General features: G+C 47.2%; 1 protein-coding gene across 3 annotated transcripts in view; it reads left to right on the top strand.

The window, feature by feature from the left end:
* golgb1 (golgin B1) overlaps window positions 1-22,476 on the top strand; it is a 28,066-nt gene extending 5,590 nt beyond the window's left edge. The window contains exons 2-21 of one of the 3 annotated variants that reach the window (XM_021563876.2): window positions 1,266-1,356; window positions 1,945-2,124; window positions 2,422-2,535; window positions 2,710-2,877; window positions 2,977-3,099; window positions 3,212-3,325; window positions 3,873-4,446; window positions 4,537-4,613; window positions 8,520-8,589; window positions 9,761-14,978; window positions 15,097-15,520; window positions 15,621-15,854; window positions 16,059-16,886; window positions 18,464-18,636; window positions 18,750-18,909; window positions 19,365-19,499; window positions 19,706-19,806; window positions 20,618-20,689; window positions 20,999-21,095; window positions 21,482-22,476. In XM_021563876.2, the coding sequence (XP_021419551.2) occupies window positions 1,276-1,356; window positions 1,945-2,124; window positions 2,422-2,535; window positions 2,710-2,877; window positions 2,977-3,099; window positions 3,212-3,325; window positions 3,873-4,446; window positions 4,537-4,613; window positions 8,520-8,589; window positions 9,761-14,978; window positions 15,097-15,520; window positions 15,621-15,854; window positions 16,059-16,886; window positions 18,464-18,636; window positions 18,750-18,909; window positions 19,365-19,499; window positions 19,706-19,806; window positions 20,618-20,689; window positions 20,999-21,095; window positions 21,482-21,622 (9,084 nt within the window). In that variant the 5' untranslated portion in view covers window positions 1,266-1,275 and the 3' untranslated portion in view covers window positions 21,623-22,476. Of the gene's footprint in view, window positions 1-1,265; window positions 1,357-1,944; window positions 2,125-2,421; window positions 2,536-2,709; window positions 2,878-2,976; window positions 3,114-3,206; window positions 3,326-3,872; window positions 4,447-4,536; window positions 4,614-8,519; window positions 8,590-9,760; window positions 14,979-15,096; window positions 15,521-15,620; window positions 15,855-16,058; window positions 16,887-18,463; window positions 18,637-18,749; window positions 18,910-19,364; window positions 19,500-19,705; window positions 19,807-20,617; window positions 20,690-20,998; window positions 21,096-21,481 lie in introns of those variants that run through there. The other 2 variants (XM_021563875.2, XM_036944851.1) reach the window with 2 other exon arrangements.
* Window positions 22,477-23,188: the final 712 nt, after the last annotated feature.

Below are 23,188 nucleotides of genomic sequence, written 5' to 3'. Positions count from 1 at the left end.
ACTCTAATTTTCCCTATACCCATTGTGAGGTTGCTACAACCTAGCCTATGAATGAAAGTTTACAAGGTAGAGAATCAAGGTGACAGACAGTGACACATTCAATACCGCCTTCCATACTTTTGCCTGCCTCTAGCTAATCTAGGGAGTAATCATTAGTCCAACAGTTAAAAATGTGAATTTTATTGGACAAATTCAGGTATTCCTATCCAAGTTTTGCTCCATTTAAGAACCGGTGGGCCTGGTGGCAATTAATAATTATATAAAAAATATTTTAAAAAGCTTACCTTCACTTGGAAGAAATCCAGTGTTGGTTAGCCATAGCCAGCTAGCTAACATAGCATCCCTCTTTGTTTGAGCTAGGTGTTTGAGTACATTAAACTAGCTAGCTGCATGCGCTAGCTAAGGAAGTGAAAGTAACAAAGTAAAATACAACAAAATATCTCTCGCTTTTCCTTAATTTTTGAATAAATTATTTTGTTCAACTATTGTCGTTCTCTCTTTGAGTCAACTACTCACTACATTTTATGCACTGCAGTGCTAGCTAGCGGTAGCTTATGCTTTTAGTACTAGATTCATTTTCTGATCCTTTGATTGCATGGACAACATGTCAGTAAATGCTGTGATAGGTTTCTAGGATGTCCTCTGAACGTTGTCATTATTACTGTGTAAGTCTATGGAAGGGGGTGAGAACAATGAGCCTCCTAGGTTTTGTATTGAAGTCAATGTACCCAGAGGAGGACAGAAGCTAGCTGTCCTCCAGCTACACCATGGTGCTAACATACAGAGTGCTGTGAGGCTACTGTCGACCTTCATTGCAAATGGTGTGTTTTCGTCAATTATTTGGTGACGTGAATATATTTAGTATAGTTTGATCTAAAAGGGATAACTTTTTTAATATTTCACTACTTTTTATGAAATTCACTGAGGATGGTCCTCCGAGGAGCCTTCACTGATTGACTGTCCAGGAACCCTCATTCTATGATTTCACTGGTCTCAATTGTTCTCTTCTACTGCACTTATTGCCATTGATTATTTGAGTCAATCTATGTTTTTGTCTTAAAATAAATTCTATACACAGAAATGTGAATCATAACATAAAAGAGGCGCTAACGTTGTAAATGCATCATAATGCAAACTCCATGGAGATTTTTTTGATCCGGTTTCTGTATAATCACTTTGACAACTGCTGATGTAAAAATGTCTTTATAAATAATGATTGATTGAGATAGAACCCTCAATGTCAAAACTCTGTCTTGTACCACCAGTTTCGGCTACATGCTCAGCCGGCTGTCCCAGGGCTTTACCAACGTCCTGCAGGAGCTGTCTGGGGACGAGCCCCCCGATGGAGCCCCTCAGGTAAGAGAGACTCCCTCAATCCCTCACAAGCTTACATAACATGGCACATGTTTTCTGTCCTGGGCCCATATTTATCAATTGTGTGAGTTGTAGTGCTTAACTAGGATCAGCTCCTCTCGGTCCATAATAATCAATCCATTGTGATCTAAAAGGCAAAACTGATCAGCACTCTAACACATGGTCCCCCAAACTCAGTTCTGGGGTCCCCCTGGGTGCACATTTAGGTTTTTGCTCTAGCACTACACAGCTGATTCAAATAACCAATCACCATCATCACCAGTTTACAATTGCCCCACCTTTCCCCTTTAACTATTCCCCAGGTTGTTGCTGTAAATGAGAACGTGTTCTCAGTCAACTTACCTGGTAAAATAACGGATACATTTATAAAAATAAATAAATCATCAAGCTTTGATTATTTGAATCAGCTGTGTTGTGCTAGGGTAAAAACCTAAATGTGCACCCAGGGGGAGGGGGACCCCAGGACCCAGTTTGATAAAACCCTGCTCTAACGGATCACCGTTGCAGGCCTTAATGTTCTCCAAGTCTCCATATTTGTATCCACTCTTCTTCTCTGTGGCCCTTTTGCAGGATATGTTGGTCCCCCAACTCCCCCCTGGAGATGCCCCCGGAGCCCCTGAGGAGTCTGGGCCTGGGGTGGAGGATGAGCCCCTGGAAAGGCTGGCCCATCTGGAGCAGCTGACAGTGCATCTCAAGGAGGTGGTCAGAGATAAGGACAGCCAGCTGGCCACCTTCGAAAAGCAGCTCAAGGTGAGGCCTGGGTACAGGTGTGTGTGTGTGTGTGTGTGTGTGTGTGCGCCTATGTGTATTACTATGACTTTTGTATGCGTGTGTGTGTGTGTGAGACATGAATGCAGTGGTTTTATATGGATGTGCCCTCAATGTATAGCTTAGATTTTCTTTCTGTCCTGTGTGGGTTGGGATCATGAAATATTCATATTTGATGCACTTCTTGTCAAATAAAGATTGTCGTCAGAAATCTACTGAGATTATGCTGTTGTTGCTGGACCACAAGTTTCGATGTTGTCTTTGTTGGTGTGTTTACAGAGCGAAAGGGAGACAGCGGAGGCACGCTTCACTAAACTAAAGCTGCAGGCCAAAACCAAGATGGCTGCTCTGAACAAACAAATTACTGACCTCAAAGGGCAGGACGGAGCAGCAGTAAGTCCTTTAGCCGAGTTCAAATAACTCCATGTTCAATAAGCATAGTTCTGATGTGTATTTTAGCTGTAATGTATAGAGTTAAAATGTTGTAGATTCTTTACAGCCAGTTTGGTCTACACTAGACTATTTTGTCATCAATAACATTTTGAATTCCTTGTCTATTTCCTGAAGAGCTCTCCAGACAGCTCCTTCACCAGCTCAGCTCCTGCTGTGGAGGAGGAACTCCAGGAGCTGAGGAAGCAGCTCAGTGAGGTCTCGACCTCGGCGAAGAACCTCGAGGAGCGTCTCCAGATGTCCGAACAGGCCCTGTGTGAAAAGGAAGCCATACACACGGAGCAGGTGCCAGTTTTGTTGTCACTCAAACCATTTGAATGAAAATGTTCCAGATTGTTTAAAAGGGGCCCGTCAGCTGACTGCAGAGATGTGTCATGCGTTTAGGTTCGTGTGCTTCAGGCAGTTGTCTGTGAAAAGGACGTGCGTTTCCAGGAGCAGATCCAGAAGCATGAGGACGAGCTGCTGAGGGTCACAGTGCAGAGCCAGAACGACGCTGAGCTGCAGCAGGTACAGCAGGTACAAACTCCATTCTCTGACTCATTCTACACTCCCTCACACAGGCCAGGTCCTATACACTGTTTTTAGCCTGTACCCAAGCCTTTAGTGTGTGTGTTGCTAGGCTCTACGTGCAGCCCAGCGACATTGTGAGGAGCAGGAGGAAGCCATGCGGTCGCGCTGCCAGGTGCTGGAGATGCTGCAGGGGGAGCTGAACAATGCCGACCAGCAGAAACAGGTACAGACATGCTCTACTGTCCTGGTCAGTGTAGAGCCATAGTGGGAATGGTGTTTTCTCAATGAAGGCCCCACAATAGAATAACAATGCAACTGACTGACCCTTTGTGCAAAATGAGCCCATCTGAAGAGACTGACACAGAGTACTGTATTACATTATTCACCAAGGTACTAGTGTGACAGCAGAGTGACACTGACTGACTAAGTACATTTGTTGATTGACAAATTGCATGTTACATAAGGGCTGAGGAGTAGACGCATTTCTCATCTAAATGCAAAATCACTGCTTTACTGGCACAGCCGAGCAGTTCTCATTGTAGACCCTACCGTCCCCGCCTTCATCTGTCTTTATTCTCTCTCTTTCTCTCTCTTTCTCTCTCTGTCTCTCTCTCTTTCTGCCTCTGCCTCTCTCTCTCTGCCTCTCTTTCTCTCTTCTTCGCTTTCTCTCGCTTCCACTCTATCTCGCTCCCTCTCACTCTGCCTCCTCTCTCTCTCTCTCTCTCTCTCTCTCTCTCTCTCTCTCTCTCTCTGCCTCCTTCTCTCTGCAGATCCTCACGGCTCAGTTCCGCCAGATGGAGCAGGAGCTGGCTGAGGCTGGCAGGCAGAGGGAGGAGGAGAGACAGCAGTGGGCTGGGTGGTCCAGCCAGGCCGAGGCAGAGCTGGTGGCCCTCCGAGCCAACCTGGAGGCCTCCGAGCGGGACAGAGCAGCCCAGCTAGCCAGTCTGGAGGCCTCCGAGCGGGACAGAGCAGCCCAGCTAGCCAGTCTGGAGGCTTCAGAGAGAGACAGATCAACCCAGATGGAGGACCTGACAGTGAAACTGGAGTGGGCCACTAGAGAGCGGGAGGAAGTGACCAACAGAGAAGTAGCCAGGTTGGAGAAGGAGCTTGCTGCCTTAAGAGAGGAGTATGGAGAGGGGCAAAGGGCAGGAGAGGCCCTGGCTGAGTTGTTGACAGGCCTGCGCTCTCTGGCTGGAGAGGGGGCCGAGGAGGACATCCCTGTACCCACCGACCCGGCCCTGTGCCTGGGTACACTGGAGGCCCAGCTGGAGAGGCTGAGGGTGGAGCAGAGGGAGAGCGAGGAACGCTGCGCCCAGGTCACCCACACCATGGAGACATTGCAAGGTAAGGGAACCGAATACACTATCAAGCATTCATGATACCCTAACAAGCGGCTTGCTTGCAGCATATTTAATCATTTTGTTTTTCTTTCAGAACAACTGGATAAGCGCACCGCAGAAGGCGAAGAGGCAGTTGCTAGGATACAACAGCTGGAGCAGCAAATTGGAATGGTGAGCAGTCAGACGCACTCAATTAATTTAGGAGATTGTTACGACTACTAAATGAATGAAGGTAACACATGTTGTAAGCTTGTTTTGAATCCTGTAATAACAAGAAGATAAACCTGAAAATGTACTTTGGGAGAATTAGCTTATATGGTTTATTATCTGTGAACCCCAAATTACCAGACTCTTCAGTCTGTTGTATCCATTGCTAGATTCTCTAATGTTCTTTGTCTATTTGGTCTAACAGAAATCTCATAATTACATTTTCTCAAACATACAAGTATTAGGCACCATTTTAAAGATAAAATTCCCGTTAATCCAACCACAGTGTCCGATTTCAAAAAAGCTTTTCGGCGAAAGCAGAACATATAATTTTGTTAGGTCAGCAACTAGTCACAGAAAGCATACAGCGATTTTCCAAGCAAAGAGAGGAGTCACAAAAAGCAGAAATATTGATCAAATTAATCAGTGACCTTTGATATTCTTCATCAGATGACACTCCCGGGACAACATGTTAAATAATACATGTATGTTTTGTTCGATCAAGTTCATATTTATATCCAAAAAGCTCAGTTTACATTTGGCTTTGCCTCCAAAACATCCCGTGAATTTGCACAGAGCCACATCAAATCACAGAAATACTCATAATAAACATTAATAAAAGACACAAGTGTTAGTCACAGATTTAAAGATGTACTTCTCCTTAATGCAACCGCTGTGTCAGATTTTTAAAAAACTTTACGGAAAAAGCAAACCATGCAATAATCTGAGTACGGTGCTCAGACGACATACACAACCCAAGAATATATCCGCCATGTTGGAGTCAACATAAGTCAGAAATAGGATTATAAATATTCACTTACCTTTGATCTTCGTCAGAATGCACTCACAGGAATCCCAGTTCCCCAATAAATGTTTGATTTTTTCCTTAAAGTCCATAATTTATGTCCAAATTCCTCCTTTTGTTAGGGCGTTTAGTAAACAAATCGAAACTCACGCGGCGCGGGCAAGTCCAGCGGAAATGTCGGATGAAAATTCCAAAAAGTTATATTACTGGTCGTAGAAACAAATCAAACGATGTATAGAATAAATCTTTAGGATGTTTTATCATAAATGTTTAATAATGTCCCAAACAGAGAATTCATTTGTCTATAGAAAAGCAATGGAACGAGAGGTAATTTTCTCATGGCCGCACGTCACGAGACCGAGGCTGCTGGCAGACCTCTGACTCATTCCCCTCTCAGTCCCCCTTCACAGTTGATGCCTGAAACAATGTTCTAAAGACTGTTGACATCTAGTGGAAGCCTTAGGAAGTGCAAGATGGCCCATATCCCAAACCTACAAACCTCAGATTTCCCACTTCCTGGTTGGATTTGTCTCAGGTTTTTGCCTGCCATATGAGTTCTGTTATACTCAGACATCATTCAAACAGTTTTAGAATCTTCAGAGTGTTTTCTATCCAATACTACTAATAATATGCATATATTAGCATCTGGGACTGAGTAGGAGGCAGTTTACTCTGGGCATGCTTTTCATCCCCCATAAGAAGTTAAGTTGGCGGGATGTCCTTTTGGTGATGGACCATTCTTAGCGCACATGTTAAACTGTTGAGTGTGAAAAACCCAGCAGCGTTGCAGTTTTTGACACAAACCGCTGTTCCTGACAGCTACAACCATATCCTGTTCAAAGGCACTTAAATATTTAGTCTTGCCCATTCACCCTCTGAATGGTACACATACACAATCCATGTCTCAATTGCCTAAAGGCTTAAAAATCCTTCTTGAACCTGTTTCCTCCTTGTCTTCTACACTGATTGAAGTGGATTTAACAAGAGACATCAATAAGGGATCTTGCACCTGGAATCACCTTGTCAGTCTATGTCATGGAAAGAGCATGTTCTTAATGTTTTGTACACTCAGTGTATATTTAAGCAATAAGGCAAGCGGAGGTGTGGTATTTGGCCAATATATCACGACTAAGGGCTGTTCTTATGCACGACTAAACGCGGAGTGCCTAGACACTGCCCTTAGCCGTGGTATATTGACCATATATCACCAACCCCCGAGGTGCCTTATTGCTATTAAAACCTGGTTACCAGTGTAATTAGAGCAGTAAAAATAAATGTTTTGTCATACCCATGGTATAAGGTCTGATATACCACGGCTGTCATCCAATCAGCATTCAGGGCTCGACCCACCCAGTTTATAATTGGCATTGTATTTTAGGTTATTGTCCTGCTGAAAGGTGAATCTGTCTCTGTTGGAAAGAAGACTGAACCAGTTTTTCTTCTTGGATTTTACCAGTGCTTAGCTCTCTTCCATTTTTATCCTAAAAAACTCCCTAGTCCTTGTTCATGACAAGCATACACATAAGATGATGCAGTCACCACCATGTTTGAAAATATGAAGAGAGGTACTCAGTGATGTGTTGTGTTCGATTTGCCCCAAACGCAATCATTTGTATTCAGGACAAAAAGTTCATTACTTTGCCACATTTTTTGCAGTTTTACTTTAGTGCCTTGTTGCAAACAGATATGTTTTGGAATATTTGTATTGTGTACAGGCTTCCTTCTTTTCACTCTGTTATATAGGTTACTATTGTGGAGTAACTACAATGTTGTTGATCCATCCTCAGTTTTCTCCTATCACAGCCATTAAACTCTGTAACTGTTTTAAAGTCACCATTGGCCTCATGGTGAAATCCCTGAGTGGTTTCCTTCCTCTGCGGCAACTAAGTTAGGAAGGATGCCTAAATCTTTGTAGTGACTGGTGTATTGATTCACCATCCAAAGTGTAATTAATAACTTCACCATGCTCAAAGGGATATTCAATGACTGCTTTTACAATGTTTATCCATCTACCAATAGGTTCCCTTCTTTGCAAGGCATTGTAAAGCTCTCTGGTCTTTGTAATTTAATCTGTGTTTGAAATTCAATGCTTGGCTGAGGGGTAATTGTATGTGTGGGTTACAGCGATGAGGTAATCATTCAAAGATCATGTTAACCACAATTGTTGCACACAGAGTGAGTCCATGATAACTTATTATGTGACTTGTTAATTAAATTTTTACTCCTGAACTTAGTTAGGCTTGCCATAACAAAGGGGTTGAATACTTATTGACTCAAGACTTTCCAGCTCTTAATTTTTAAATAAATAGACAAATGTCTAAAAACATAATTCCACTTTGACATTATGGGGTATTGTGTGTCATCCTGTGACACAACATTTCCATTTGAATAAATGTTTAATTCAGGCTGTATCACAACAAAATGTGGAATAAATCAAGGGGTGTGAATACTTTTCTGAAGGCACTGTATGTTCAATCTAATTGTTAGACAATCCCCTTTCCAAACAGAATTGCTGACAGTTCGTAGTCACAATAGAAATCGACAAACCCCCCCAATAGACATTTGTGCTGTATGTGTGTACAGTCTGATACAAAATGATCAATTGGTGTGCTGTTATTTCACTGTGCTGTGAGGACTTCCCAGTCAGCACATTGAGTGTCACACACTTATTCATGTGGGGAAGTCTCTCTGGTCTCTGCCCTGACTACTGGGGCAGGTCAGTCGGCCACGATCTATCTCAGAGGGGACATCCTGAGGGACAGAGACAGCGGTTGGGTTTAATAATGCTGAGGCAGAATGTCCTCCTGTCATTTGGATCAAGGCAATGCTAATCGCTTCTCCACTGATCCTCTGTTATGACTGCAGCCATGGGCTGACCTTCACACCCAGGCTCATCATAACTACAGTGTAACTATTGTGTAACTACAATACAGCTGTGTGAAACTGTTAACTCACTTCATTTTGAATGTAGTCCCACTTCAATGTGATTTATCTATTATTAAGTCATAAGGTTTACACCCTCTGTGTGTTCAGAAATAACTCAGGCGTTTGTTTTTCACTCCTAGGCTGCTCGTGAGTCATTGGCCCAGTGTGTGACTGACCCGGCTGTGGAAGACGTGACTGATGCTGAAAAGGGTAAGGAGACCTATTTTAAGATGTGTGTTTTAAACCAACCACCAGGACCAGTCATACATCTGAAAACCAACCACCAGGACCAGTCATACATCTGAAAACCAACCACCAGGACCAGTCATACATCTGAAAGCCAACCACCAGGACCAGTCATACATCTGAAAGCCAACCACCAGGACCAGTCATACATCTGAAAGCCAACCACCAGGACCAGTCATACATCTGAAAGCCAACCACCAGGACCAGTCATACATCTGAAAGCCAACCGCCAGGACCAGTCATACATCTGAAAGCCAACCGCCAGGACCAGTCATACATCTGAAAGCCAACCACCAGGACCAGTCATACATCTGAAAGCCAACTGCCAGGACCAGTCATACATCTGAAAGCCAACCACCAGGACCAGTCATACATCTGAAAGCCAACCACCAGGACCAGTCATACATCTGAAAGCCAACCACCAGGACCAGTCATACATCTGAAAGCCAACCACCAGGACCAGTCATACATCTGAAAGCCAACCGCCAGGACCAGTCATACATCTGAAAGCCAACCGCCAGGACCAGTCATACATCTGAAAACCAACCACCAGGACCAGTCATACATCTGAAAGCCAACCGCCAGGACCAGTCATACATCTGAAAGCCAACCACCAGGACCAATCATACATCTGAAAACCAACCACCAGGACCAATCATACATCTGAAAGCCAACCACCAGGACCAGTCATACATCTGAAAGCCAACCACCAGGACCAGTCATACATCCTGCCAGCAGCACACACACCCTCTATTGATGTGTTTGCATAGGATTGGACTGTGCTGTCACAGGCTTCGCTGACAACAGAGTTTGGTATAGTGACGCAGATGCGGTTACAGGATTACCCATTTCACTGTCTGTGACTAAACCTGAAAGACTGGTGGTTTAGTAGACATGTTAACAGTATTGACAGTATGTTGACAGTATGTCAATAATCATCTCAATTGTTAACATTTAGAAGCAAAAATCTGAATGAATCCATAATATATAGGTCTAGTCATGAACTACTGGGAGGTGCCAGTGGTAGGATTGAATTTTAGTTCCTGCACGGGGTACATGAAAAATATCTGTTTTAATTGTGCATTTTGTGATTATTAGGCTGGCTATTAATTGTCCTCTTTATTGATTTCCCCAGCCCAAATATTGGCTCTGGAGCAGCAGCTATTGGAGAAAGACCATGAGTTGGCTGCCCTGCGAGAGAGTCTTGTGCTGGCTGAAGAGCGGGGCTCAAATGATGCATTCAAGGTAATCTCTGATCAGATTCTAGACCAGCGTGTGGACACTGCCATGGCCCCCTGCGACAGTCCTACAGTGCTGCCAGACCTCTTAGAAGACACACGAGAGGAGGACACCACCCTGGTGGCAGAGGATAGGTCAAGCCTGTCAGTCTCCGCTGATAACGAGAGCAGTCCAGAGCTCATTGAATCCCAGTCTGACTCTCCCGGAGAATCTAAGGGGGCCTCCTCTGATGAGATGGTCACGAGCAGTGACTCCGAGGTGGCCCACAGCAGCTGGACCCTCCTAGAGGCTGTGAACCAAGATGAAGGTCAGCAGTCGCCTCCCATACTGCAGGGCTTTGGCCAGCTCCAGATGCAATCCTGGGAAGAGAACAGCTCGGAGCAGGAAACATCCACAGTCCAGGTGGAGTCCTCATCAGTCATCATCCGTGAGACTGTGCAGGTGCACCTCAAACAGCAGGGGGTGACCCTCTCTGACTCTGCCCCTGGACAGGTGTTTGCCCAGGCCCTGGCAGATGAGATGCAGAACAGGTACAGTGAGCTCATGGCTGAGCTCCAGAGATTGAGAGAGGCTGCCTCAGAGTCACAGGAGAGAACCCAAGGCCTTGAGGAAGAGATTCGGTCCCTGGCAGCTGCCAAGGATGAGGCAGAGTCCCAGGCCCAGAGATATGAGGAAGAGCTCCAGTCAGCCAGGTCAGAGATGGACACGGTGGCCCAGCACAGTGGCTCTGAGTTGGAGAGGCAGAGCATGGTGATGCATCTCCTGGAGGAGCAGCTGGACAGCCTGCAGACAGAAGGCAGCTCCAAAGAGCAGAAGATCCAGGCCCTGCAGGCAGACCTGGACGAGGCTCAGCGCTCTCTCTCTGAGCAGGAGGGCCAGGCCAGGATGCTGAGCACCCAGCTGGAAGAAGGGGAGATCACTTCCTCTGAGCTGGAGCAGAAGCTCCAAGACATGGAGGCCAGCTTGCTGGAGTTCTCTCAGGCTAGGGACATGGCCAAAGCTGTACTGTCTGAGAGGGACACTGAGATTAACGAGCTGCAACTGCGTATTACCCAGAAAGAGCAGGAGATGATGGAGCTGAGCAACGGCTTGTCTGCCAAACTGCTCCAGACCGGTGAGGAGATGTTCCTGATGAGCACAGAGGTCAAGAAACTGAATAAGCAGATATTTGAGCTTGAGAAAGCTGGAGAAAATGAGAAAGCGACAGGGGAGAGTCATGTAGAGGATAGTGATGAGCTCACTAGTTTGCGAAAGGACAAAGAGGATCTGACAACCCAAGTGGCCACCATTAAAAAGAGGTTGCAGGCAGCCCTGGTGCAGCGCAAAGAGCTGATGAAAAAAGTTGCAGAGTTTGAGAAAGAGGCAGATCAAAGGAAAGGACAAGTAGGGAAAGCAACGGAGGAAGCCCCTGCAAGTGTACCAGCTTTAGAAAAATACAGAAAACAAGAGGATATGGCAATTGAAACTACTCTCGAAGAGTTCAGACAAGACTTGAGGTCCAAAGAAGAGGTCTTGGAAGTTTTGGAACAGAAAATCAGCCAGCAGGATCAGGTTCTGGAAGAAACACTTGAAATGACCAGAAGGCTGAGTGAGGGAGCTCAGCAGACTCCAGAGGCTGACACCTCATCTGAAATCACTGGGTTGCAGTCCCAGGTGGCCTCACCGGAGTCAGATTGCGAAACACTGCAAAAGAAACTCCAGGAGGCCCAGGACTCTCACAAAGAAACCATCCGCATGGCCAAAGAAAAGGACAGGCACCACCGCGAACAGCTTAAACAACAAAAGGAAGAGTACAATGGGCTGTTGGAGCGTTTGGAGGAGCAGGTTGGTGAACGAGATGAGCTGTTGACTAGACTGAGCGAGCTCGAGGAACTGCAGGCACAGAAAGAGGTGAGCACAGAGAAGGAAGTACATGCCGAGCTGGAGACCAACGCTGCAGTGGAGAAGATTGAGAAGCCAGCTGCAGGAGATTGGGTCCAGGAAGACTGGGTGGAATTTTCAGCTCCTGAGAATGAAGCACAACAACAACAAGGTGATAAACCCATTACCAATGCCGAGGAACCCTCTCAGCTACTTTCAGCTGACATTGAGGCCTCATTACAAGCTCTGAAAGAAGAGGTCCAGGCTGAGAAGGCATCTTGTACAGAGTTGGAGGGCCAACTGCAGGAGAGTCAGGCTAGCCTGTCACTCAGGGAAAGTGAGCTTCTAGTGCTGGGCAAAGAGCTGCAGGCCCTGAGAGAGAAGGAGAGCCAGATTGAACATGTCTATGAGGAGTTGGAGGCTCTGAGGGAGAAGTGTCTCCAGGCTCAGACCTATGCAGAAGCTGTGAAAGCAGAGTTGGAGGCTGCAGCCAAGGGAGCCGCATCAGACTCCGCTGAGTCCACCATTGCCGTCCTGCAGACAGAGGTGGAGGACTTCAAGCAGTTCCTGAGCAACAAGAACAATGAGATCATGGAGCTTAGCCAGCAGCTGGGTGAGCAAAGCTCCCTCCTCCAGTCTATGCAAGAGACAGTGTATGAGAAGGACCAGTCGATCGCCTCCCTGCAAGAAGGCCTGAGAGCAGAGAAGGAAAGGAGCCAGAGACTGGAGGCCGAGGTCCCCCAGAAGCAGGAGGAAGAGAAAGGCAGCGAGGCCAAGATCCTGCAGCTTCAGCAGAAGCTCAAAGCTGCCCTTATCTCCCGCAAAGAGGCCCTCAAAGAGAACAAAAGCCAGAAAGAAGAGTTGGCCTCCACTGAGAAAGTCATCACTGAACTGCAGCAGAGGATGGAGGCTAGAGAAGTCGAGCTGGAGAAGCTGAGAGCAGAAAGAGAGAGGCTGATAGAGGAGGTCGATCGGACCTTGGTGGAGAACCAGAGCCTTGGGGGATCCTGCGAGAGCCTCAAGCTGGCCATGGAGGGTATGCTGACAGAGAAAGACTTCTGTAAAAGAGAGGCAGAGTCTGCCAGAGAGGAGGCTGCCCGGGCATGCAGAGAATGGGAGGACAAGGTGCATGGGATGAAGGATGAGTATGAGACTCTGCTAAAGTCCTATGAGAATGTGAGTGATGAGGCAGAGCGTGTGAGACGTGTGCTGGAAGCTGCTAGGCAGGAGAGGAAGGAGCTTGTTGCTAGAGCCAGGACCCACGAGGCAGCCAAGCAGGAGGCTGAACGGCAGAAAGAAGAGGCCCAGAAAGAGGTGGACACTGTCAAAGACAAGATGAGGAAGTTTGCCAAGACCAAGCAGCAAAAAATCATGGATTTAGAGGAGGAGAATGAGAGACTCCGAGAGATGGATGAAAAGAAAGGAATAAGAAGAGAGGACAAGGCACTCAAAGGAGAACTTGAAAGACTCAAAGAAGAGTTTGAGGCTCTGAAAGCTGATTTGAATGCCACTACGGCACAGAGGGACTCCTTAGAACAGCAGGGTGTTGAGTTAAGGGAGCAACTAGCCCAAGAGCTAGAGAAAGGGGATATATTAGCCCCAGATAAAACCCCCAGCTCTGATGATGTAGTGGAGGAGACTATTGTTGCCCAGCAGCCTAGTACAGTCATGACTAAAACTACCCAAGAGCCAGTTAAGAGCCAGCCTCAGGACATAGAGCCACATAGTCAGGCCATAGAGTCTGAGGTAGCTCCACCTGAAACGCCCTCTGTTGAGGAGATGGTGAAGACCGAAATAACTGAAAATACACAGGCCCTAATTGATGAGAAATTGAGCAAAATGGAGGAAGCCCTACAGTCAGAGAGGGAACTGAGGCAACAGCGCGAGGCTGAACTCACTGCCGAGCTGGCCTCTCTGGAGCAGCGCCTTCAGGAGACTAAAGAAAAGGAACAGACCCAGAGAGAGGAGCCAGTGAAGACGGACATGTCTGAAAGTGAACTGGCCACAATTGAGGGAAAACGGAGGGAAATGGAGGCAGCCCTACATTCAGAGAGGGAACCGTGGCAAGAGAGTGAGGCTGAACTCAAGGCTGGACTAGCCTCTCTGGAGCAGCTCCTTCAGGAGAGTAAAGTTAAGGAACAGAGCCTGATGGAGGAGAGCTCTAAAAGGGAAGCCCAACTCCAGGAGCTCCACAGCAGCCTGGAGGTAGAAAAGGACGACCTAGAGGAGTGTCTGATGAACCAGCTGGCCCAGCTGAATGGCAGCATCGCCGGCTACCAGCAGGACGCGGCAGATAGCCGGGAGCGCCTTGCGGAGCTGCAGCGGGAGGTGGAGAGACTGGAGAGGGAGCGGGCCGAACTGGAAGCCCTGGCCGAGAGCGAGAGGGACCGGGCAGCCAGGCTGGAGGAGGACAAGAGGCAGGCCCAGAGAGAGAGGGCTGAGGCAGAGGCCGAGTCAGGGAAACAGAAGGAGCTGGAGCAGCAGCTGAAGTCCGCCCAGAGGGTGAAAGAGGGCAGCCAGAGTCGGGCAAAGCAGCTGGAGGAGCTGCTGAGAGAGAAGCAGCTGGAGGTGCGCCAGATGCAGAAGGACTGCATCCAGTACCAGGAAAGGATCAGCGAGATGGCCAGGGAGGGCAAGGCTTTGCAACTGGGCAGCAACGAGGTCCACAAAGAGCTTGGGCAAGCCTATCTGGAGAGGACCAAAGTCACAGACGCTTTGAAGAAGGCTGAGGCTGAGCTATCTAGCTGCAAAGCCCAGCTGGTTGAGACCCAGACAGAGGCCAGCCAGGCCAAAGCTGAGAGGAGAGCCTGTGAGCAGACCGCTCTACAGAGAGAGGCTGAGTTAAAAGCAGAAGCAGAGCAGAGCCTGGACTCTGTGAGGTTCAGGCTGGGAGCTGAGCTGAAGCAGATTGAGCTGAGGTTGGAGGAGTCTTACCGGGAGAAGGAGAGAGAGGAGGATGCCACCCGGGAGGCAAAAGAGCTGACTGACACCGCTGAGAGACAGGCCCAGCAGATGCAGGCCCGCCTGGATGAGTCTCTGGCCCGACTGGCTGCCTTCTCGCGCTGTATGTCCTCCCTGCAGGACGACAGGGACCGCGTGCTGGATGAGACCCGGCAGTGGGAGAGTCGCTTCAACAGCACCCTCCAGGGGAAGGAGGCCGAGGTGCGGGAGGGAGAGACCCGATCCAGAGATCTGGCTGAAAAGCTGCAGAAAGAGACCGCACAGAGAGAAGAGCTACAGCTTACAGTGGACAGGTAAAAATGGCTACTGTTCCTGAAAAAGTCAATTAATTAAATTGCCCCAATTTCCTGCCAGGTTTGTGATACACTATGCTGTGTTATGTAATGTGTTTATTTCTTATTCTTTGTCCAGACTGCAGAAAGCAGACGAGCAGTGGCAGCTGAAATGGGAGCAGGAAGAGAAGAAGCTCCGTGAGAACCAAGCTGCCCTGGAGCAGGAGAGGGGAGAGCTTCAGAAGTCCCTAGCCCAGACCGTGACCTCCCTGGCTGACACTCGCGCCCAGCTGGCTTCCCTGGAGAGCGAGGCGGAGGGGCTCCGCCACAGAACCCAGGCCCTGGAAGAGGCAGTTGGGAAGCTGCAGGGAGAGACCAATGAGGTCAGGTCCCAGCTGAAGGAGAGGGAAGCAGAGGGAAGGAGGCTGGGCCTGAGCGTGGAACAACTGGAGACAGACCTGCGCTCTTCCAAGACCCTGACAGAGAGCCTGCAGACCACGCTGTGTGAGAAGGAGAGGAGAGAGGTAGAGCTGCTGGGGGAGAAGGAGCAGGCCGTGACAGAGGTACGCATCACTTTTATTTCATCTCTGCTTTATGACAATGGAAATGTTTAAACCCATTCCCCTGCATCTTCTTGACTGTTTACATGCTTGCTCCACCCAGGCTGCAGAGGAGGCCAGGAGGGAAGCTGACGCCAGGGCCCAGGAGGCTGAGAAGGAGCTGGAGGAGAGGAGAGAGGAGGTGCGGGGTCTGGAGGACCGGCTGCGGAAGGCAGAGGAGGAGAGCAGCCACAGCAAAGCCAGGCTGGACGCCTTCACCAAGGCCATGGGCTCTTTACAGGACGACAGAGACCGAGTACTTGGCATGTACAAACAGCTGGAGGAGAAACATCTGCAGGTAAAAAAAAACAATGTTAACACTCATGTGTACAGAGGCATAAATGACAGGTCAAGAAGAGATTCTGTAGACCGGTAGTAAATGTTTATGTACACGCATGTCATCGACATGCTGAAACTGTATGTAGTGATAGTACTGTAGAATGTCTTCCTCGTGCCCCAGTTGTATAACCCATCCTTCTACGTAATGGGTCTGTTGTCCCAGGTGATGATGGAAAAAGACGCTCTGATCCAGGAGGCTGCTGCGGAGAATAACAGTCTGAAGGAGGAGCTGCGCTCCCTATTGGTCCAGAGGGACGACCTCCACGCAGAGAAGGCCAAGCTATCTGCCCAGCTTCACGGCTACAGGGACGACCTTACCCAGGTCCTCACCATGAAGGAGTCCCAGCACAAGCAGCTCTTGTCCGGCCAGCTGGAGCGCATCACTACCCTGGAGAAGGAGAGAGCTGAGCTAGAGGCTAAGATCAAGAGCCTGGAGGGAGGGGAGGCTTTTGTTCAGGCGGTGGAGAGGGAGACACTCAGCCAGGCTGGTGATAGTGGAAACAGGCAGGTGAGAGACGCTCCCGGGGCGGAGGTAGAGAAGCTGAGGGAGCAGCTGCAGGCTGCCAGGGCCCAGGTGGAGAGCCTGGAGGAGAGCCTTGCCAAGGAAAGAGAGGTGCAGGAGGCTCGGCAGAAGGAGCTGAAAGAACTGCGTTGGGAGGGAGGGGTGACGCGCACGGAATCGGAGACAGCGGCCGAGAGGGTGGCTGAGCTGGCCCGAGACCTGCTGAGCATGGAGCAGAGGCTGCTGGAGGAGAGGGAGGTGGCCGGCCAGCTCCGGGCCCAGAACCAGGCGTTCGGCCAGGCCATGGCATCACTGCAGGGCAGCAGGGACCAGGCACTCAGCCAGGCCCAGGAGCTCAGCCTCAGACTGGAGGAGATGAGCCTGGTAGGGGGCCAGCAGACACCCACCACAGGCCATGGAGGATCCACTGCGGAGGTGTGGGGACTGAAGAACGCTCTGTCAGCCCTGCAGAACGACAGGGAGAGACTGGTAATCAACCAGAGTTATTTCCATTTAACACAAAGTATTCCATAAAAGCATTATGTCGTGTCTTTGGCTATGCCAGATTAAGTGATATGACATGCTATTCTATAAAATAATTTCTCTGTAATTAATATTACCTGATTTAAGCTAATCATGTAAGTGTAATTAACTAGAAAGTCGGGGCACCACGAAATAATGTTTATAGAGCTGTTATCTTCTGAATAAACTCTTAAAGACCTGGTAATCTTTTACATCAATAGCAGTCAATATTTAATCGTCACCTTGTTAAGTCTCATTTGAAAGTTGTAAATTCTTGGTTCACTTCACAAACCCTGGCTAACAAGTTGAATCAGCAATACATCATTTGGTTTAATTATTTATTTACAAAATACCTAAATAATCACACAGAATTACATCTACACAGAATGGATCATACATTGATTACAAATGATGTCATAAAGGAAAACGTCCCTAGCGGATGGAACACATATGATTGCTGGTTACACAGAGAAAGGGGGTTGGGTTTTGAATGAAAGCGCGGGAAGACTGAGTAACAAAGGGAGAAGCTAATCTATTATAAATACAGAATCTTATGCATTCTAAATAACTGCCCATTTGGAAAAAGAAAATGCAAGGAATATTTACTCTGAGCTGCGCTTCAGTAGGTTGGTCGTAGATGGAAGATCGGGTTGCCCCGCAGGGATCTCTTGTTCTCTGAAGAATGTCTCTGGTGGTAAACTGGATACGTTGTAGTATCGTTCTGGGTGTTAGACTGGATACGTCGTCCGTCCTTTCCTAGCCCACGTTTACAGCGGCTGCTGCTAACTCAACGGCTAGGAGTGAATAAGAGTTCAAAGTTCATACCAAGTTGCCATACTTTTAAGCTCGTGCTATATTCTGGCTGGTATGGTCGAAATTCATCCTTTCGGTGTGTCGATCGTCACCTTCACCTTGAACACGATGCTAATTTCGTTAGGTTATTATCTGAGCCCTTTTAATGTAGGACCGTCGTCCTCACGTCCTCGGAACAGAAAGTTGGATTTTCGTCAACGGGCTTATATCGGGGTGACGAGAAGGGCGTGTTTCATAGTTTACAACCAATGTCTGTTCACTAGTGCGGGGCCTCTATGTGAGCAGAGTTTCTCTATGACAAGCCGTTCTCTCATTTAAGAAGCTAAAATTACATTGAACCTTTTCACAAATAGTTTCAATTCCATGTGAATCTGATACAGTTTGTCATCCTGTCATTAGTAGTAATGTCTCAGACAACAACTGATCTGAGATCATATTCATCAAACACATATTTCCAACTGGTTGGATTACCGAAATATGGTTCCGTTTCCCACCTTTTGATGTTACCAGACTCTCTATGTTACAAAGGCTTTACAAGAGTCAACTCTATAAAGTAGAGAGAGAAAAGGGGAAAGGTATTTATGGGGGTCATAAACCTCCCCCAACAGGCCAATGTCATGACAACTACTAACACAACCACAATGGTAGTGATGTCATAACTTATCTGTATATAGTGTTTTCATATACCAGTATCCACAGTAACACAAGCTTTGTTTCTCCCTGTCCTGTAGTTGGAACAGCTCCAGCGGCAGCACTCAGAGCTCACTCGACTGGGAGGAGGAGAGCTGTCTAGACTCAGCCAGGAGCTAGAGGAGGAGAAGAGGAGGGCTGATGAGATGGCGGACAGGATGAGGGAGCTAGACAACCTGAGGCAGAGGGAGAACCAGGAACTAGAAATTCTCAGGTGAGACATACTTCATAAAAAGCTGCTTATGTTATTTAAAATCCAAACATTCTTAATCAGAGGTATATGAGTGTCTATGCCTTGGCTACATAGGTATATCTGTCTCTCTCTAGGCTGGAGCAGGTTGACTGGCAGGTCCAGGCAGAGCTCCTGAAGCAGCAGACCCTGGCCACCCTCTCAGACCGTGACCAGCAGGTGCGCCAGCTCGGTGCCATGTTGGAGGAGGCCCGCGCCACCAGGCCCAAACCACCGGAGGAACACCACCAGAGACAGGTGAGGAGGAGGACACCTCTAAACCTGAAACTGATAACGACTGTACTTGGACAAGGCATTAGTGAGATGGCAGACTGCTGTTCATGTCCAAATCAAATTGTATTTGTCACGTACACAGTTTACAGCGGGTATAAAAGGTGCAGTGAAATCACCTTTTTCTGGACCAACTACCTCTGATCACCCTCTGACTTACAATACTAAATGACATGGTTGGATGAAAGTTACTTCATTACATGAATCTGGATTATTGATGATTACATATTCCATCTATGTGTCTCCCTCTGGCTCTTTCCTCTTCATTTCTCTTGCATGCCCCTTGTCCATTTTCTTTCATCGTTTCCTCTTTGCTTCTTCTTCGTTCTTCTGTCTTTTGGGTGTGGGTGTGGGGGTCTGGTCGGGTCTGGTCTGGTCTGGTCTGGTCTGGTGATCCCGTTGCTGTCCCTCCCTCTCCTCAGCTCTCACATGTGTTTGAGGAGAACCGCCATCTCTCCTCCCAGTTCCAAGGCAGTTCCCAGAGGCTAGACGAGGCAGAGAGCCGCTGCACTGCCCTCCAGAGGCAGCTCCAGGAACTGCACGAAGACAACCGCAAGGTCAGCACGCCCTTGGATATCACTCTGCTCTGATTCATTCACTGTCCCTAGTTGATACATACTGAACATATGTTTTTAAAGATAATGTGTCCACTATGGCACAGAGGAACTAGATTTACACATTGACATCTCTGGAGCGATTTAAGACTCTACTATAGGGATTTCTACAATGTTTAGTGATTTTTACTATTTTTTGTGGCCCCCAGGGGACAGGGGAAGTGGACAGTGCCCCCGGAGCTCCTCAGCAGCACAGTGGCCTTTCAGAGAGCGAGAGCCTCAGGGTGGATTTTAAAGATCTCCAGCGCAGGTACCAGTTCTCAACCCCACGACACCCCCCTTTAAAAACGCATACAGTACACACACACACACACGTTCTCTCTATCAATGACCAAAACACACACGCATACAGTACACACACACGTTCTCTCTACCAATGACCAAAACACACACACATACAGTACACACACACGGTCTCTCTACCAATGACCAAAACACACACGCATAGAGTACACACATACGTTCTCTCTACCAATGACCAAAACACACACACGTATACAGTACACACACACGTTCTCTCTACCAATGACCAAAACACACACGCATACAGTACACACACACGTTCTCTCTACCAATGACCAAAACACACACGCATACAGTACACACACACGTTCTCTCTACCAATGACCAAAACACACACACATACAGTACACACACACGTTCTCTCTACCAATGACCAAAACACACACACGTATACAGTACACACGCACGTTCTCTCTACCAATGACCAAAACACACACACGTATACAGTACACACATACGTTCTCTCTACCAATGACCAAAACACACACGCATACAGTACACACATACGTTCTCTCTACCAATGACCAAAACACACACGCATACAGTACACACACACGTTCTCTCTACCAATGACCAAAACACACACGCATACAGTACACACACACGTTCTCTCTATCATTGACCAAAACACGCACGCAAAAAATAAACAATAACAAACAGAACAGACACAACAAACCCATTCAACACCACACAGCCCCAGCCCATGATGACGCAAGCATGTCTGACATGCTAATGTGTCCTTTCTTTGTGCCTGTCAGACTGGATGAGGAGCAGCAGTATAGGGTGGCTGTGGAGGAGCAGCTAATGGCCGCCCAGGACCGCCTCAAACGGTAAGAGAGTTATCACAGCTTAGTGTCTCCTGTCACATGACAGGGGTCATCCTCTGCCTTCCCCTACAGCTCTACACTCACTGACACAGTATGATTCTAATGAGGAATGAGCATGTCAGCTCACTGCTGTGACTGTCAGGCTCTATAGAGATGCTCTGCTCTGAGATTTGTAGAGGTACTGTGTTGATAATGGGATTATTGGCCTCAAGTCATCGTTTGGCATATTTGTGTTGGAACTTATCGGAGTGCTTTCCTGTGTGTGTCAGACAGTATTTACTCAGTATCTCTCTCCTCGCTCACCTGCCGTAGGATCAACCAGGGTGAATGGCAGTCGGCCCATGAAGGGCAGTTCTCTGCTTCTGAGACAGCTGTCCTCATTGAGCCACCAGGAGGCTCTGTCACCCGAGTAAGTACCAACCAACACCCTGGATTATTTACACAGCATACATATCTGAAAATGAAATGTCCATTCACCATTGTCATGTAAGAATGGTCTGTTCCTCCTCCTACTACTACTACTACTACTACTACTACTACTACTACTACTACTACTACTGCCTCCTGTAACTGTCTATACTTCTCTCTCTCCCCCTCCCTCTCTCCCCCTCTCCCTCTTTCCCTCTCTCTCTCCCTCTCTCTTTCCCTCTCTCTCTCCCTCTCTCTCTCCCTCTCTCTTCCCCTCTCCCTCTCTCTTCCCCTCTCCCTCTCTCTCTTCCCCTCTCTCCCTCTCTCTCTTCCCCTCTCTCTCTCCCTCTCTCTCTCTCTCCCCCTCTCTCTCTCCCCCTCCATCAGATTCGGGGGAGCAACAGGCCAGGCCTGATGAGAATGCTGCGCGTGTCCTTCTGCTCTCGCCAGCGCACACCCCTGCTGGTGTCCCTCTACCTGCTCACCGTGCACGTGCTGCTACTGCTCTGCCTGGGGGGTTACGTTTAGGGCCCCCTCCACCCCTTAGAGACTGGGAGAGGAGAGAGATAACAGACATGTGACACAGACCCTCCCTCCCCCTCTCCAAGACCAATATCATATTACTGTTACATTCAATACTGTAGAATAGGAGAGGACTCGTCACACACACACACACACGGACCATGCACTTTTGATACAACAGAAAAATAACTGAAGTGTGTCTTAGCCTATTAACCAAAGTGAAGTTTTTTTATATACTGGGAGTCAAAAACATCCTCTGCCATCATTGATTTTATTCAATATTTAATATGTTACCATTAGCGTACATGATCAGTCAAATGTTATTGTAGAGGAAATGAGAAGCAGTATTGCACTACCTCAGAACTGTTGTTTGTTAGACTTCTATAAAGGGACGTGGATATTATGCATCTTTAAATGTACCTGGGGGAACTAACATGAAATGACACTATACAGTGGATTTACACAGTGTTTAGTTTTTCAGACAGTTTTATATTAGTGGTGGTTTAGGTGCCTTTAAATGAGGAGAATAAAGGATCACTTCATGTCTGGATGGAGTGAGGGTTAGGATCTGTGGATCTGTTCAGATCTCTCTCTCTCTCTCCTATGTTCTCAAGTACAATGGACACCAACTGAAACGTGTACAACCTGCTATGAATACATTCCCACAAACATCTATTTATTTTATTTTATTTTTCCTCTCGTTTTCTCTTTAATTAAAGAGAGAGCACCGTCATTGGCATATTTGACTCCTGTAGTATTTGTATGTCGTATGTACAGTATGTATGTACTGGATGTATGTACAGTATGTATGTACAATATGTATGTACTGGATGTATGTACAGTATGTATGTACTGGATGTATGTACAGTATGTATGTACTGGATGTATGTACAGTATGTATGTACAGTATGTATGTACAGTATGTATGTACAGTATGTATGTACAGTATGTATGTACAGTATGTATGTACAGTATGTATGTACAGTATGTATGTACAGTATGTATGTACAGTATGTATGTACAGTATGTATGTACTGGATATGGGTTATCCAATCAATTCCCCAATTTCTGCCATTGTTGCACAGATGAGGGTTTTATTCTATTGATTTTATGGCAGATTCATTTGCCATTCTGGTGTAATGTTGTCCATTCCAAATGAAAACGTGTTGGTGTTTTTTCTGTGACACTACAAATAATGTCCATCCAATCTATGATTCCTATAATTTAGCATTATTTATTGCTTACGCATTCAAACCGCATAATCTACTACAATGTATGGTGAACACAATACTGCTGGGGAAAATAACTAGTCAAAAACGTATTCTTGGTGTCTGTTGTCCCACTACACATCTTGTGACTCTCTTGTCCTCTGTTAACTTCTATTGTAAATGACCTTGTACTGTGCTGTACAGATTGAAATGTGATGATGATACGTGTTTTTCAGCACAGCACACTGAGAAGTATAGGGCTAGATGTGTACCAGTTATTTTCAAATGGGACCCGTTAGAATATAACGGGTGGAAAGATGAGACAAAAAATGTGAATTACACATGATTTATGACTTTATGAAAA

Source organism: Oncorhynchus mykiss, chromosome 15 (assembly GCF_013265735.2).
Source record: "Oncorhynchus mykiss isolate Arlee chromosome 15, USDA_OmykA_1.1, whole genome shotgun sequence".
NCBI lineage: Eukaryota > Metazoa > Chordata > Actinopteri > Salmoniformes > Salmonidae > Oncorhynchus > Oncorhynchus mykiss.
Note: the sequence above shows the minus strand (reverse complement) of the source record. Positions and strands in the feature narration are given on the sequence as shown.